Genomic DNA, 16,946 nt, shown 5'->3' with positions numbered 1-16,946 from the left:
TTGCCTCTTTAATTTTATGTGACTAAAAATCAAATTAATTGAAGAATATTTTGTAGCAAGAGAAACAGTAGGTTATTTATAATTAGTGATTTTGAGCTAGATGTTGTGGAGGGTGCTTACAGAATGCTTTTACCTTACATTTGTGTGTTAAAAATAGGTATCTAGAAAATGAAGAGCCTAAGACTTGGTTTATTGCACCTGCTCCAGCTATTGCTGAAATTCCAGCTGCAGAGGAGTTACAGAGGGAACTGGAAAAAAAGTCAGCCAACACTCATATGGGTAAAATATCATAGAATATAATCACGGAATCATTGGAAAGGTTGGAAAATACGTTTAAGGTGATCAAGTCCACCCGTAAACGTAACACTGCAAAGTCCGACTAAACCATAATATTTGACATTCATTTGAAATTACTTAACAAATAATATGTGACAGATATTTCCTCCTCCTTTTCTGTGAAATATGAACTATTCTAGGTATGCAAGTATAGACATAGAATGTATTTTAGTGGAGAATGGTGGTGTTAGATGTATTTGGAGCATTAACAGTCCTCTTTAGGCATATACAGGCCACAAGTTTACTGTGCAGAAGTGGGCATGGTCAGAAGTACAATCAAAATTTTAGTTACTCCACATTGTTTCACGAAGCACTGTAACACAGTGGGAAGGGCTGTAAGAGCACAATGTTAACACATGGATCTGATGACCTGTCTCTCACCCAAGGTACAGAGTTTATATGAAACTAACTTTTTTCTTCCCTTTTGGGGCTTTTATCAAATTGCTGTTCAGGAGGTGAAATTTGAATCTGGTCATTAATTGCTGCGAAGTGGCATATTCCTCCCATCTAGACACTCGGAATCACCCTAAGGAAATTTATTTCAAAGCATTTTGTTGCTTTATCTCTATCAACCAGATTTCTGCATTTTTTAGCTGCTGTGCTCATTTATGATATTCTCTATTTAAGAATTGTTTTAAAACAGAAGGTGGTTTGGGTTTTTTTCTACTTTAAGCACAAGCAATTCCATTAAGAGCTACTTTCTCAAATAAGCCTTCTGGTGTTTGTAGAATTAGAACTGTTGTAGTTGTATCACAAACAGGGCATTGTAATTTGAAATTTTGAGATGGATAACATTGAAATTAATAGACTGCGGAATAGAACTGTTTTGTTATCTTGTTTGGTTTAGTTGCTTATTTCTGCTCCTGCCTTTGCCTTCCTTTTGCCAACAGCAATGCTTGTTGATCTGGTCTGCCAGATCAGGACACCGATCCTACTGAGAACTGACCTTGCAAAATGTGGTAATTAACCAAGAGGGCTGTGAGAGCAGCCTGTCACCATCACTGGTACCAGTTCTGACTATTGAGACTGCAGCGTTTATCTCACAGCTGTTTGTACCAGGAACTTCAAGCTTGGTCATTGTGTCATTTTAAAGACCATCTTTATTCTGGGATGGGGTGAAGAGTTCTGTCCTACAAACTACTTTGTAGTTCTGAGGAACAGTTTTGCTCCTTTACTTTGTATAGGAAGCAAAGAAAGTCACCCTAATTTTATAACTTTTTAATTGACAGCAAATACATTACATTCATTTACATGAGTCAAAATATACACTAAAGTTCTTGCAATAAGATAGAAATATCAGTTCATATAACATATGTAAATTTGGCTGATACTGTTTGGAAAATATTTGATTGAATGATTATGAATAACAATATGAATGTTAATAGAAATACAAATTTTTTTTTGTAGGAGGGAGAAACCACCAGAAGTTTATACAACAATGTAAGAGTAACACTGAAAAAGTAGAAGACAAATCATCAGCACCTGTTCCTTTTGGCATAGCCTCTGAAAAAGAAATGCTACAGTTAAGTCTAGGAGAAAGAGAGAAAATTAGTTTTCAGCATGAAAATCTGAAAATAATTTCATCATTTCTCTCTTCTGATGAAGATAAATCTAAAAGAGGAATAGAGTTTTCTCAGCAACCTGGTGCAAATTTTTCACTAAATAAAGTGTTAAGTAATTTTCCAGAAAACAGTGATGATGATGATGATGATGATGAGAGTGTCCATTCAATGTTAAGAAAAAGGTATATATCTAGTCAACTCTGATAACTTATCACTGTCAGAATGGTATTATTATTTTAGATTAATCTGTTTAACACAAAGTTTTGGATCCTTCAGTTGAAGGTACTCTTTTCCAGGGCTCCAGACACTAATTCTCTTCAGTATAAGGAAAAAAGATGTTTCTTTTTGTCAATATTTTAGTACTTTAATTAAATGTGACCTGAGCTCAGCCTCTTTCATGAGAAAAGTAAGCATGAGATTTGTTGCTTAAGTTTTAAAGAAATTGTTAGATAACAAAGATTTTGCAAAATACTACTCTGAGTTCTTTATCTGCATGGTAACAAGCAAGAAGGCAAAGATCACTTGCGTTTCAGAACAGTGGTCAGCCAGTCAGCAGTAAATTCCTCAAGTAGTTCTCAATGTGATTTCAGTGCTACCTGGGAGGAGAGGTTTCCTCGGAACCTGTATGTCTCTATTGGTTTTAATTATGCAGAAATTCGAAGTTAATCTGCTATTGGGAGTCAGAGCCTAGCTGGACAGGCAGTTAATTCTTTCAGGTTCTTTCTGGAATGAAAGTAAAGTTAAAATGTATCTTGAAAGAGGTTTTTATGTCAGATCAAATAAAGTTAGATACAATTTTATTATTAGTGTATCTTATTAGTTCTGCTTCTAATGCAAACATACATATTTTCCAAATATTAGACAAACTGTGTAAAATTACAACAAACTAATGAAAATTCTGGATCTTTTGCAGCTTATTTAAGAAGTCTGGTTATCCATACAAAAATGCAGAATTTAAAGCTAGTTCTGTTGATGTGAAAGAAATTGATACTTGCTTAAATACAAGTGAAAATGTGAAAGAAGTGAGAAAAGAAGGTTTATGGAAAAATAATCATCATGCTTCAATAACTAAAGACTCAGATTTTACTTTGCATAGGGTAAATAATGAGGACATTGTGTCTGAAAATGGAATTAAATTTCAATCATTTTCTAATGCTTCAGAGATTCTGGATATGACAGGTAATTATTTTTACTCTATTTTAAGAAAAATAGTCTATAGTCTGTCTTTGGTGTATAACAAGAATGGATATCCAAGTTTTGGGGTAGAGTGAAGAACATTTTCTCACCAGCTCAAGGTGAGATAATTGGCTGAAATTGATAGAATGTATTGCAATTCTGTGGAACTTAATTGCATTGTTAATATGAGCTGGCTCAACAATTTATGAAGAAGATTCACCGTTTCAGAAGTCCAAGTCATGTAAACCTATTTGAAAATGTCACTTCACATCAGTCCTCTAAGCAATTTGGAAAAGAGCAGCCTCGTCCTTTCATATGGTAAAGTCTCATCTTCATTTGAAACCAGATATTGAAAATGAAATGTTTGTGATGTAGCTCGTACTTGTATCTTTGTAGAAATAGATGTTAAATAGGAGATATCTAGAAAATTAGGGGAAGTGCTTAGAATTCTGATGAAATGATAAATTATTGTTTTAGAAATAATTTTTGGTTTTTAATAGTTTTTAGCTAAGTATGGTTTATTTCTAGATTTTAAACTTTTTGGGACAGGGACTCACTGCATCTGTGGAATGTACCTTGTGTACCTGGCTAACTGCTTCAGAAATACAGAATAGAAAATTACTTCTAGCAGAAAAATGCAGGGCAGAGCTGTGGCTTAGGATGGGATTTGGAGACAGGTCAGGAATGAAAAGTATGATTCCTGTTTGATTGCCTTATTGAGCAATGGTAGTTAAATTTGTGGATGAGGGGAGAGCAGTGGATGTCATTTACTTTGCCTTCAGCAGGGGTGTTCATAGAATCATAGAGTGTTTGAAAAACACCATCTTCCACAACATTCTTGTGTCCAAGTTAGGACAGTAGGAGTGGATCGACCACTGCATGGGTCTGAAAATGTTTGGCCGGGCTCAAAGGGTGGTGGTTACTGGGTCACACTCTGCCCATGTGCCTGCTACTAGTGCAGTACTGCAGGGGTCTCTCCTGGAGGAGGGATCTGCCAGGGATCTCATGAAAACCAGCAGGAACAAATGCACAGTCCTGCTGCAGGGAAAGAGAAGAACCCCTAAGGTTCCCCTGGGATGGTTTGACTGGAGGCAGCTCTGTGGAAAAGTGCCTGGGGTCTGGTGAACAACTTGCTGAACGTGAATGATCAGTGTGCCCCAGCAGTAACAAAGGCCAACAGCATCCTGGGCTTCATTAATGGGAACAAAGCCAGAAGGTTAAGGGAAGTGATTATCCCCTTCTACATGCTACACTACATGCTGCGTGAAGTCTTGGGTCTCTGGTACATGCAAGACATCCTTGAGTGAGTTCCGCACAAGGCCACCAAGATGGTCCTTTCATTTGAAAGGACCTCCCTGTCCTATCCTGTCAGCTCCTTCTGTATCACCTAGACCTTGCTGTAGCCTTGGAACTCCTCGCAGAACACATAGCTTGAGGTCAGGAAAATATTTTTCATGGTTATTGATTGAAAAAAGGTCTGATTTTATAAATTTACTATTTCTATTTCTTTAGGAACTACAGAAAGAAAATTGGAAATTTTGAGGGCTGTTACAGAAATACGTATCCTTGTATTTGCTCTGTCTGATTTACTGATTTTATTACAATGCTTTTACCTTTACAAAATTGTAGTGTTTAATTTGTAGCCATTGGGTATTCGTGCATTACATTGTAATAGTTTCTATTTGTAACATGATGCTGGGAATCGAATGGTAAATAGGTGCTTATCCTTTGGACTTCAACATATAGAATGAAAATAAGGCAACTTACAGATCATTCATTCCTAAGAAAACTTGTTCATATTTAAAACATTAACATTTAATCCTTAAAACTTTATTTTTAAAATGTAAATTTTTAATTTGCATAATATATATTTCACGCAAGATTTTATATGCAAACATGCATATACACAGGTATCCCCATACACTTTAAGTAAAGGAAAAGTGAATTATTATTTAGAAAATAAATATTAGGAAAACTGAATCTTACTTTCTATCCTGTTTTCTCAGGAGAAAATGAACTTCATGTATTCTTTGTTGGACTGTACTTATGTTGTAGTGTGCCTATGGTATATTGCCATTCTTTAAGCAGATTTTACCATAGTTTTCCTCCTTCCTGGCCCTGTCTTGAACACATAACATGATCGACCATTCATCTGTCTCTGTCAAACTTTTTTTTTTTTACACTTCCTTTTGAATATTTTGTTTCTAGTAACCTGTGAAGTGGTAGGTTAAATATCAGGATTAGGAAATGTCTAAATTTAGGCATCTTAAATTCATGTTAATAGCTTTAAAAAGTGTCCTAATTTTCAAAATTAGTAAGGACTCAGTTGTTCTGAATTGGCCAATCACAGATCATTAGTGCTCTGCATTTTGAAAATAGTTCCCTTACTTAAAGAGGAAGTTTAAATAGTTGTTTTTTTTTTTTAAATCCCCATTTTCTTTAGTCTGATGTTACTTGCTTAACTTTACTCCTTTTAATGTTTAAGTGCTTTTATTTCTTGCTTTACTGCTTTATCTTTTCCTCTTTCTTTAGTCATTTAATGTAACATCAACCTGAGGCCTCAGCAGTTCATAGTTCTTGTTACTGTTGGTGTCACGTCTGGCTGCATGTGCATCCTCAACCTAATGAGGTGGTCACAGTTGGTGTGCAAGTCCAGACAAGGATCAACTCACTCATTTGGATTTGTAACATAACAATAGTCTCTTTTCATCTTATGCATGTTTTAGATAAGAATGTTGTTGTCTGAAGAACACACATAATTAGTGACTGAAAAATATCTTTAAACCCACAGTACTAAGTGATCATAGATGAATTTCTTTGCTACTGTTATGACTGAACATAGAATATTATGCTAATTAGTGTTATATTATAAATATTATCTGGCCATTGGCACCTTAAATAGGCTAAGAGCAGTGTTCTGCTTGCTCTTGTATCTGGTTTGTCTCTTGCAGTTTCACATTCCATAATTGTATGCTGTGCCAGGGAGGAGGTTCTTGAGTATTGGTATAATCCTGAGGCCTCTCAAATAGGTCATGTTTTTTAAACTGAAGTAGAATATATGTCACACCAAGAATCTAAATGAAGACTACTGAATCATTTAATAGGTTACTTTTAGACAACTTTTTACAAGCCTATGAAATATTGCTGTATATGTTTTAAGTTTGCATTTAAATTACAAGAAAGAGATGTATTTACAGTTCTAAAATAAAATTTATAATTTTCACTCAAATGTTTTAAATTCCTTAATGCTGTCAAGCAACCCAATTTAGAAGTATTTTTAAGGAGTTCCCATATTTTAACTATGCACAGTCTAAAGCTTTGGATGATGTAAGTATAGAACAGTAACTGTGTCTGCAAGTAGTACTTTGTAGATAAATATATGTGATAATTTGATATTCAGAACATAAAAGGGATTGAAAAACTGTAATATATCTAGAACCTCTTCCTGGAATGGTTGATCAGGGCTGTGCCTAGCTGGGACAAGAGATGAGAAGAACTTTTAAAAATTTTTTCTCAGCGTAAAATACATTTGTGTGAAGGTGTGGGTTATATTTGTATTTATGTATGCAGATTAGTAATATTTTGTTAATGATTTTCACAGGAAGATTAAGAAAAGCAGAACGTTAGAGAAGGTTGTCCTTTTGGAGAAGGGCCGTTTGTCCATGCCCCTCTTATCAGTTATGCTCTTTCTTTAAAACCTTAAACTTATTTGAAAGGAAAGCTGAGAAGGCTTTTATTATAGCTGTTGCAAAGAGGACATATCAGAGTTCCATCAGAGTCTTCAACAGAGCATTTGGAATTTTTATTCAACTGTAGGAAAATCCCAGCGTCATTCACAAATGTTTCTAAGCATGTTTCTAAGCTACTTTTGCTGTTGCAAATGTTTTTTTTTAATTTTGTATTCACCAGGTAATGTGTTATAAAGAGAAGGATTTTAAGAATGATACTTACGTGAGCAGAATGATCTTGTATTTAAATGATATGGAGAACTGTATTTTCCCCATTTTGCCTTACATTTTTAGTATTATGCATAGATTTGGAATATTTTTCCTTAGTTCCAAATTTGTGTTTATTTTCTGATGAGAATTAGACATTGACCTGTAAAATAATTTTCTGTGACTCTTTGTTCTTAGAATAAAGAGAAGCCACAGCTGTAAGCAAGATTTACTTTCATGAAAATTGCAAAAAAGTTATTGGGGCAATAGTTATTTTTTAATTTTTTTTTGTTTTGTACAGCTCATGTATTAGTACTCCTAAATAGAAACTTTTTTATAAGTACCAATAAGGACGACGTTTGTTTAGCACTCATGTGTATGACATGGTGTTGTTAAAAAAAGTCAAGAGAAGTTGGCATTTTAAAAAGATAATGAGTGTGCATGTTTTTTAAATTGGTTAAGGCTTAAAAATTCAACTTGGTAGCAACTGTGATTCCAAGAAGTTGCAAGCACTCAACTTGGTAGAATTTCTCTGATTGATTCACAGTGAATGTTACAAAGGATTACTTAATAAAAATCAGGGTAAATTTTGTATTCATACAGCATTCATACTTTATTGGAGGTTTTTTTTGAGCATTGGAGAACTGGCAATGGTAAATGAAGAACACAGGTAATTCCTGCAACTGTTCAGCAGTACTGTCAGTGTCAGTCATTGCTACAGTTATATATAAATCAATTGCTGGATGATTCCTGTTTGTCCATGTGAGCTCTTAGCAATCATAGAATATTTTTAGAGCATTAACAGCTAGAAGGAAGGAAAAAAGAGTGAGAATAGTAGAATGCATGAGGAGTTGGGAGGGAAGGAAGGAAGCCAGGAAGGCTGCACAGAGAATGCTACAGGGAGGAAGGGTGACTGAGTGAGTGAATGACACTGTGGAGAAGGAAGGAAGGTAGAATCGACCTTATCAGAGGAAACTGAGGGAACCTGACATGGACATACCTGGCTTCTAAGATGGTGGAGGATAGAATGTGTGGGAAGGAAGCACAGTCATGCAAAATTTTGATTTGTTATTGAAAACTTAACATTCTGTTTAAATTATTTATATTCCAGTGTTGAAACTCTGAATGCAGATCAAATTACAGAAGGCAAACAAATTGTATTTTGAATTTGAGCACAAGATACTTCTTTCTGATGAGCCCATGTTTGATTGCAGGTGGACATCGGCGGTGATTCTGTATTAATGCCATCTAATGCTACATACTGGGTTTGTTTGTCACAGAGTGGCAGACTTGATTACATAAAAGCTTAGGTGAACAGTATCTCATTTACATTTCTGTGGCAGATGTGTAGCAGATGATGTTTCTTTTGCTGTAACTTCTCATTGAACACAAAAATTTTTAGAAGGCTACATATATCAAAGTAATAATAATTTCCTTGTGTCATTTTCCCTTAGACAATGCTTTTGGGATGTATGAATAGATACTGTAGATAGCTGTGTTATATTTACTACTTTGCAATTCTTTCCCAGCTTTTATATACAGATAGGAACTTTGTGATTTGTGCTCCGACTGGCTCTGGAAAAACTGTAATGTTCGAGCTAGCTATTACCAGATTACTCATGGAAGCCCCACTGCCTTGGTTAAATATTAAAGTTGTTTATAGTAAGTATTATGCAGCTGTAAACATTTTGGTGACAGCAGTAGAAACTGTCATTCTGTCAATGTAGAGATCTGGAGGGAATGCATTAAAAATATTGAAATTAAATATATTAAGAAATTGTGACCTACCTGATTCTTTAAAAAGTTGTTTCCTTTTAGTGTTTATTTGTGATACCATTGAAAACTATTATTAGTATTTAACAGCGTTGTGTAATTGTAGTGTTCAGCATTGCCTATACAAATAAAAGTTAGAAAATCTTGTAAGCAGTTTGTCCTCCAAGAGGGCAAGATATACACAAAACAGGAAGAAGGAAGCAAAGGAAACTAAACCAAATTCTTAGTGCATGATTTCTGGCTCTGCCAGTATCTTTTGTATGCCTCTCTGTTGCTCTGAGATGAGGATCAAATTTTCCAGTATTTGCTTACCAGATGAGGTTTCCTGCTAACTGCTGCTTTGTGTATGGTAGCTCAGAGGCAACAGAACTGTGGTCTTCATGACTTTAATTAATCTGTATAGGAACTGATGAAAATTCTGGGAGATAGGCACAACAATTAAACCTTTTTTCTCTCCTTCCTGGAGAACTGAGTTTGTATCATGTAAATTGGTTTAAATTGGTGGGTTTATCCCAGTTTTAATTAATTCTTAGTGATATGTTTGTCAGTCTTGCTATTAAAGGTTTCATCTTTTTATTTACAAAAGTTTCATCCTTTTTTTTCTCTAATTGCATTGTGTTCAACTTCTCACACTAAAACAACGCTAGCTTTAGAGTTTACTGTGTATTGTAAACTGATCTTTATAAACAGGCATGTTACAGCTTCTCTGTCAGGAGGTGGAGGTTGAGCCTATCGGTGTAGGGTGATAGGTTCTAATTGCCTTGGTAGAATTGATACATGTTGGCTGGTTGGAAATTTTGGTAAGTTACCTGCTAGTGGAATTAGACCTGCTGACCCTTCCAGGTTCGACAATGATGGAGAAGGAGATGTGTCCGTTTTCTGACTGTTGGAATGGAGGTGGCAATGAGATTATGTACTACTGGAGTGAGCACTGGTACCTGGTTCCTCAGGGGCCCCATGTATTGAATTGTCTTGCAGTAGTACTGTCAGAGTTGTTTCACAGTAGCTTTAACATGGGAAGGATTGATGACCAAAGTTCCAGAAGCAATCACTAGCTTCTCGCATTCTTGCATTGCAAAAGATGATTAGCTTTGCAATTTTGTGAGTTACTTGCTGGTAGCTTAATCAGATTTCTGTAGCTAATTATTGCCCCTGCTTTATAAGCCACTGATACTCTCATGAGATTTTATACCTCTTTCTGAAGCAGCAACTGGTTCTTTCAATCTCTTCATCTTAGGGATCACTTGTGAGCTAATATGGATAAGTCATTCATATTCCAATGGCTCTAGCTAGCCTAGAATGTAATCACTGCAAGATCTCTTTTACTATGACTGTTTTTAGGTCATGCACAGATCATTTCTTTAACTTAAATCACTGCATTTTCCATATAGATTACCCATCCAGTATAGACTTACATGTGTTGCTAATATCAGGCCTTGTTGGGAATTACACCTGATTTCCAGAAAAAAAAAAGAATCTGCAAAGGTACAGTATGTATGCTCAGAAAACAGAAGTATGAAGAAATAGATTGTTTTAGGAGTCTGTTCATGAGGACCAGCATGAGAACTGCTGCCTGGTGCATTAGCTGCTACCTGCTGTGTTAGCTACTTGGTATGACCCTGACTACACTTAACTGTACATTTGATTTAAATAGACTTTGATTTCTTCTGGTATTCTATCTCCTGCTTTTGGATGGTCTCTCATTTATGACCCTTTTCTCTCTGAATACAGATACAGAGTGCTCAAATAATTCATAATCGGAAAAGGTTGGTATTTGTATGATCTTCCATTAGAAAGGATGTATCTCCTCTCTCTTCTTGTCTATGAGGAAACCTTTGATAGCTGAATGATGGTTTCCATGTGTTACTGCAAAAAAAAAAAAAAGGATTAAGAGACAGCATAAATAATCTTAATTAAAGGTTTCTGTTTGCTCATGGGAAGGACTGGGGCCCAAAGCTCAACATTGATTTGCCTACATGGAGTAGGATAATAAGGACAATAACACCAGTTACAAATTTTATGGTTCTGGAAGTGAAGCTGAAAATTAGGGAAAATAAATTCAAGAAGGCATCCTAAAAAAGTATGCTTTTGGCTTCTTTAGCAATACAATTGAAGATTTGGTTTTCCTGATGTAATTTTCATTATTTTGTGTTATTTTTAGTGGCTCCAATAAAAGCTTTATGCAGTCAGCGTTTTGAGGATTGGAAAGAAAAATTTGGACCTATTGGACTCACCTGCAAGGAGCTGACAGGAGATACATTGATGGATGATTTATTTGAAATACATCATGCTGATATTATTATCACTACACCTGTAGGTTTCAATCCCACTTCTTACAAGGACTCACAAAAAGCAACCTTCTAATTGTATGCTGTTCCTTTTTTTGAATATGTAGGAATTTTGTAGTCCTTATGCTTGCCTGCACACCACTGTGCATACTGTTAGTTCATATAAACAACAGTTACTAATACAGTCATGTGCCAGATGAAACATACATGGCATCAGCTTTAATTTAACTGATTCTGTTTAAAGATTTGTTAAACTTTAGGCATGTCTGCCTGGACTGTTGTTGTGGCCTATGTCGGCCTTTAAAACATCTTTCACCTTCTGTTGTTGTTTTGTGTTGTTGTTTTTTTTCTCCAAGGAAAAATGGGATAGCATGACTAGAAGATGGAGAGACAATTCTATAGTCCAGCTTGTACGACTGTTTCTCATTGATGAGGTAAGAAAAAGGATGGGGTTTTATGCACTGTTTTTGTATCTTTTGTGAAGATAGAAGGAAACTTAGAAAATACTAGATTTATTAGCACATGTGTAGATTGTAACTGGAGAAATACTTAGCAAGTCTTTTGAAATTTCTGCTAGGTTCACGTTATAAAGGATGAAAGCCGTGGCGCAACATTAGAAGTTGTGGTCAGTCGGATGAAGACTATTCAGTCTTCTCTTTGGCATCTATTAGAGAAGCATGACACTATTCCTCCCTTGAGATTTGTAGCTGTTTCTGCAACAATCCCAAACACTGAAGATGTAAGAGTTACCTTTGTGTTTTGATCAATGGAGTTGTATTTTTAAAATTTATCTGGAATTGCAATTTCAGATTGATTACAAAATTTGTAATTTCGAAGCTGTCAGCCAAAGACAGCTGTGAGGTTGATGCTACTGTAACAAATTACCTTCAGCCATATGGAACTATCAGCCAAGTATGGACATGCTTCAGTTTTAGATTTCTGTTTGTCATTTTTGCTTCTTAAGTACAAATCACAGCAGACTCGAGATCTCAGTCCAAGTTATATTGGTTCTATAGAAAGCAGAACCTCACCTGATTTTAGTGATAAAAGCAATGTTAAATGTGTTAATAGTTTATATGTGACAAAAAAGCTAAGTTAATTATTCTGTGATGCTGTTAGAGCAAGAGCATGATTAGAAGCAGAAATTTATAATTTCTGTTCTATGTCTTCTTTTTTAAAGATTGCAGAATGGCTTTCAGACAGCAAGATGCCTGCTGTATGTCTGAAAATAGATGAGGATCAACGACCAGTGAAGCTACGCAAAATTGTTCTTGGTTTTCCTTGCAGTGACAATCAGACAGAATTCAAATTTGACTTAACTCTTAACTACAAGATAGCTAGTATTATACAAACATACTCAGAACAAAAACCAGCACTTGTGGTAGAGCAGCTTTTTTTATTGCATTTGAAATTCTTTCTTTCTTAAAAGTGTTGATTCAAAAAAACCCCTTTCTTGTTTATAGTTTTGTGCCACAAGAAAAGGAGTACAGCAGGCTGCTTCTGTTCTTGCAAAAGATGCTAAATTTCTACTGAGTATAGAACAGAAACAAAGGTAGTTTTCTATTTGGATTGTTAATAAGTGTTTGTATATTTTATTAAACCTGTGACTTCTGTGAGGAGAGCTGTTGAGCTAATACCATTTCTAGAGGAGTGTGCAAAAAAATCATCTTCACAGTTGACATTCTTTTTGGTAAATTGGCACTCTTCTTGGGAAGTTTTATTTGCTTCTCAGATTTTTAGGGTACTTTTCACAAACATGAAGTTGTTTCTCAAAGCTGCTTTATAAACATAAAAACGTTAATTCTTACAGGCCTCTAAGGCATTGTAGTGCAAGCATTAAGTGTATGAATAGTTAAATTGGATGTGGTCTTACTAGTGTTTTAAGTCAAGCCATAAAATGTCTTTGTATTATCAGATACCTTTAATAAATACAGCTGTATTAATTATTATTTACTTTGGAGTTGCCTAATTATGGGAGCTGCAGAAGCTACCTCCTGATTTTGGACCTCAAACATGATCTTATTTGCCTTATGTGAACAACACATAAGGATTGTAGATTGTGACTTTGAAAGATGACTAGGCTGGAAAGGCTACAGTAGCTGCCCCAGAAAGTCAGTCTGTTCCCTCTGTGAAGATGGGAAAGTTGGTGGTTGAAAATACCCAAAGAATATATAGTTTTTAATATTATTTTTTTGTTTGTGTTGCATAGATTACAGAGGTTTGCAAATTCATTGAAAGACTCCAAACTGAGAGGTAAATATAACCTACTACTTCTCTGCTCTGTGAATGAATACTTGCTTGAGTAAACTTGGTTAAATGATGCATGTAATGATTTCATTGTCAGATCTTTTAATGTGTGGTGTGGCTTATCATCATGCGGGTATGGAGATCTCTGACAGAAAAGTAATTGAAGGGGCTTTTACTGCAGGAGACTTGCCAGTACTTTGTAAGTAAATTTAACTTTGAAAGTCAAAATGTCATTTATATATCCTAAGAAGACTGCAGTTTCGAAGTGGTAATATTTTATGATTCTATAGTTTGTTAAACTTCTGGAATTTGTGAAATCCAGATAAAGGTGTTTTTGTGTTTCACGTGCACCTTTACCCTCTGAGATTACATATGCACTGTTACTAAAGACCACAGAACTTCTTTTCACTGTGCATGGAGGTTATCCTCCCTTATATGTCCATATAGGTCCGGCTATGTCCGTTTCTTTTTCCTACCATTGAGTCATCCCGTTGAGGTGGAGCTCTGTGCTTGTATGTCTTTCCTCTGAGTTCACATGATGTTTTCTTTGTTTGGGTCTTCTGAAGCAGTGACCTTCCAGAAGGTAATCTTGTATATTTATGCTTCTTAGATGGGCAGGATACTATTTTCAAACTCCCATGCAAGGAGTTGTGACTGATAGAGAGATTCTTAAGAACTACTCCAACTGTTGTTACATGAAATGAGAAGGTATCTGAGACATGATTGTCTCATTTCATCCAGGCTTTCTTTTTCTGTAAACAAAAGATCCAGACCCTGTGGAGAATTGTCTGTGTAGTTCATGTACAACACTGAAAGATTCATGGATTTTTTTCTTTCCTGTTACAATGGTCATGACTTGCTAAGCAAATTTAAGGTAGATACCCTTACTATGATCTGGAAACCTTTTTAGAGTTGCAATGTCCATGGTAATAAAAGGCCCCTGCATCCCTGCAATCTACTGTGCTTTGGCTGCCTGGTGCACTGCGTGTGGCTGCCAGCTGTGGTGCCATTTCTGGAGTCTCAGGAGACTAATTCTATGATTGCTCTTTGCAAAAATGGCTTTGAGACCTTGTGCCACAGCTGAGCACAACGTGAACATACATGTGGACTATCACTGAAAGAAGGCAAAGTTGCTCATTGGTACTTAAGTCCTTTGAAATTTGTAGTTTGCATGAATATTTCAGAGTCATCTGAGATACTAGAATTACATTTCTATAACAGGGGAAACTGAAAGAATATGGAGCATATTCCACTTCATAGCTCTGTGAGCGTGATGGGAGGTAAGGTTTTAACACACCTTTCACAGCTACTGCAAAGGGAAAGAAATCTTTTGGTTTTGAAGTAGAATATCCCTATACTCACAGTGTGTGTGTGTATACATGTATATCTATATATACACACACACGGACTGAAGCTCTGATTGCACTGGTAAGTAATCTTCCTTTGCAGCTTTTTTTATGGTTAGGTTCTTTTGTTTTGACAGATTTCCCGTTTTGCATACTATCACAATATGAAAAACTCGTAAGTGCTAATTTTAATTTTCATTTCAAAAAGAATTGGAAATTTCATTAATACTTTGTTGTCCTAGCAGACTAGTAATATCAGTGGGCTTTCTATGTTAAATTCTTGCCACCCCATATATTCTTTAGAGAAAGTGAATCACAAACATGAGTGTGAGATAGTTTGCCACACACTTCACTGGTGTTTTCCATGTGAGAACGTGTGTTGGTAAAGTGCTGTGATAGTGTTGGTGGTGATTTTGGTTCAGTACCATGGATAAACAATGCTAATGACTGATGACTTAAAATACATCTTAAAGATATTGACCACTACTAACCAGGATGAAGTAATGGCTGTATTCAAATATCTATACATGAAGAAACAGGAAATAATGTTTCTTCATTTTGTGTCTGTAATATTGAAGGTGGATTGGATTATGGATTATCTCCAAATGTAAAGGAATGTTTAAATAAAAGTATCTGGGATGTAAATTGTTAAAGAACTCTATAATAAGTGATGCTGATGATCAAATACACAGAAATTGTTATGCAAGTACTTGTCTGTAATCTACATAAAATCCTTTGTGGTGCAGAATGCCCACTGATTCCACTAGAAACTAACAGCTATTAGGCAGCAAGACTTAAGTCACTTATTTGCTGCTTGTTGAGTGTCTACCAGGACATTTCGATGGTGTTCATATATTTTGCTCTGATGTAGTTACTACCAGCACCTTAGCTATGGGAGTCAATCTACCTGCACACCTGGTGGTTATAAAATCCACAATGCACTATGTTGGAGGAGTGTTTCAAGAGTACAGTGAAACTGATATTCTGCAAATGATTGGGAGAGCTGGAAGGCCTCAGGTAAGTTAATGCTCTATACATTGGTGCTGTCCATAGATTAGTAGAAACTATTCTCAACAAAGAAACAACAATGCCAATAATAATTTTACTGCAGCATTTAGTTTTTAAAGGGTTATTATTGATACTTAAATTACTCCTGGGTAACTTCTTAATTGAGAAAGAAATCTGTTTGCTTTTGTATGGTCCACCAAAAAGTACAGCTTCACCTTGCTATGCAAAAAGATCTAAAGATTACATTTCAGGTACATGGTCAGTGGGGATTAGAGAAAGAGTGGGAAGCTGGCAAACAATAGACATTTCAACCAGGATTTGAAGAAAACAGTTTTAATGAATTCAACAGATACGTGATGCATATTCAAATGGATTTTTTTTCTAAGAACTATAGAGCAGCTTTTATTTGTGGTTTTATTTTTCAGTTTGACACTACAGCTACAGCAGTTATTATGACTCGTACGAGCACAAGGGGGAGGTATATTCAGATGTTAAATGGTGCTGATATAATAGAGAGCAGGTAACTAAGTAATTTTTATAAGACTATATAGATGGTAGCAAAGTTTCATAGTTTCCACAGAATGTGTTTTTTCAGGTGGGTTTTAGGGTGTTTATTTGGTCAATTTAGAAGAAATCAAGAAAAATTTAAGGAAAATCAAATTAAGCTATTCAGGAGTTAACAGCCTCTGTTTTATCAGCCAGAGCCATCTTTAGAACATTTTAGACTCAACCAAAAAAAAATAGTTATATAGATTCCTGCTGGAAAACTGAAGAAACTGAAATAGTGCATATTGCAAAGACAAAAAGCAAGAATTTAACCCAGATCATGTCCCTGAATTTTTAGATGATAGAGTCTGGGAAGTACTCGACCTACAAGAATTCACTTGATTTTAACAGATTATCAAGAGAAAGGAAAGTTAAGACATTAAAGAGTAAAATAGGAAATTTTATGCAAGTAATTTTGTTAACATTTAATTTTCAAATATATACAGAATATCAAACATTTTAAATGTTTGTAGCTTTGTTTTCTAAATAAATGTGAAACTTCACAGTTGACAGTTTATTTTTCCTTGCTGGACATTATGCCATAATAAACAAATTACGTTGTTGATTATTTACATTACTTTTACTGTTTTCTATTGATTTCACTGATTACAGTGAACAGTTGATGTAGTTTTGGAGGAGGGCTTTGTTTGGTTTTGTTTCTTCCCAAAAAATAGTTTTAGCACTTTTTGTATTGCTAATTGTTAAATATACTTAACTCCTGTTTTTTTG

General features: G+C 35.3%; 1 protein-coding gene across 7 annotated transcripts in view; it reads left to right on the top strand.

The window, feature by feature from the left end:
- Positions 1-16,946, top strand: part of HFM1 (HFM1, ATP dependent DNA helicase homolog) — a 39,586-nt gene that overhangs the window by 3,686 nt on the left and 18,954 nt on the right. For 6 of the 7 annotated variants that reach the window (XM_027694380.1, XM_027694379.1, XM_027694382.1 and 3 more), the window contains exons 4-18: positions 158-279; positions 1,744-2,080; positions 2,812-3,077; positions 4,587-4,634; positions 6,331-6,401; positions 8,539-8,671; positions 10,944-11,095; positions 11,427-11,504; positions 11,648-11,809; positions 12,251-12,451; positions 12,534-12,622; positions 13,280-13,323; positions 13,415-13,516; positions 15,535-15,680; positions 16,097-16,191. In XM_027694380.1, the coding sequence (XP_027550181.1) occupies positions 158-279; positions 1,744-2,080; positions 2,812-3,077; positions 4,587-4,634; positions 6,331-6,401; positions 8,539-8,671; positions 10,944-11,095; positions 11,427-11,504; positions 11,648-11,809; positions 12,251-12,451; positions 12,534-12,622; positions 13,280-13,323; positions 13,415-13,516; positions 15,535-15,680; positions 16,097-16,191 (2,046 nt within the window). The remainder of the gene's footprint in view (positions 1-157; positions 280-1,743; positions 2,081-2,811; positions 3,078-4,586; positions 4,635-6,330; positions 6,402-8,538; positions 8,672-10,943; positions 11,096-11,426; positions 11,505-11,647; positions 11,810-12,250; positions 12,452-12,533; positions 12,623-13,279; positions 13,324-13,414; positions 13,517-15,534; positions 15,681-16,096; positions 16,192-16,946) is intronic. The other variant, XM_027694384.1, reaches the window with a different exon arrangement.

The sequence above is a fragment of the Neopelma chrysocephalum genome, unplaced genomic scaffold (genome assembly GCF_003984885.1).
Source record: "Neopelma chrysocephalum unplaced genomic scaffold, ASM398488v2 Primary Assembly neopelma1_97, whole genome shotgun sequence".
Classification (NCBI taxonomy): Eukaryota; Metazoa; Chordata; class Aves; order Passeriformes; family Pipridae; genus Neopelma; species Neopelma chrysocephalum.
This window is presented reverse-complemented; position numbering and strand designations above follow the sequence as displayed.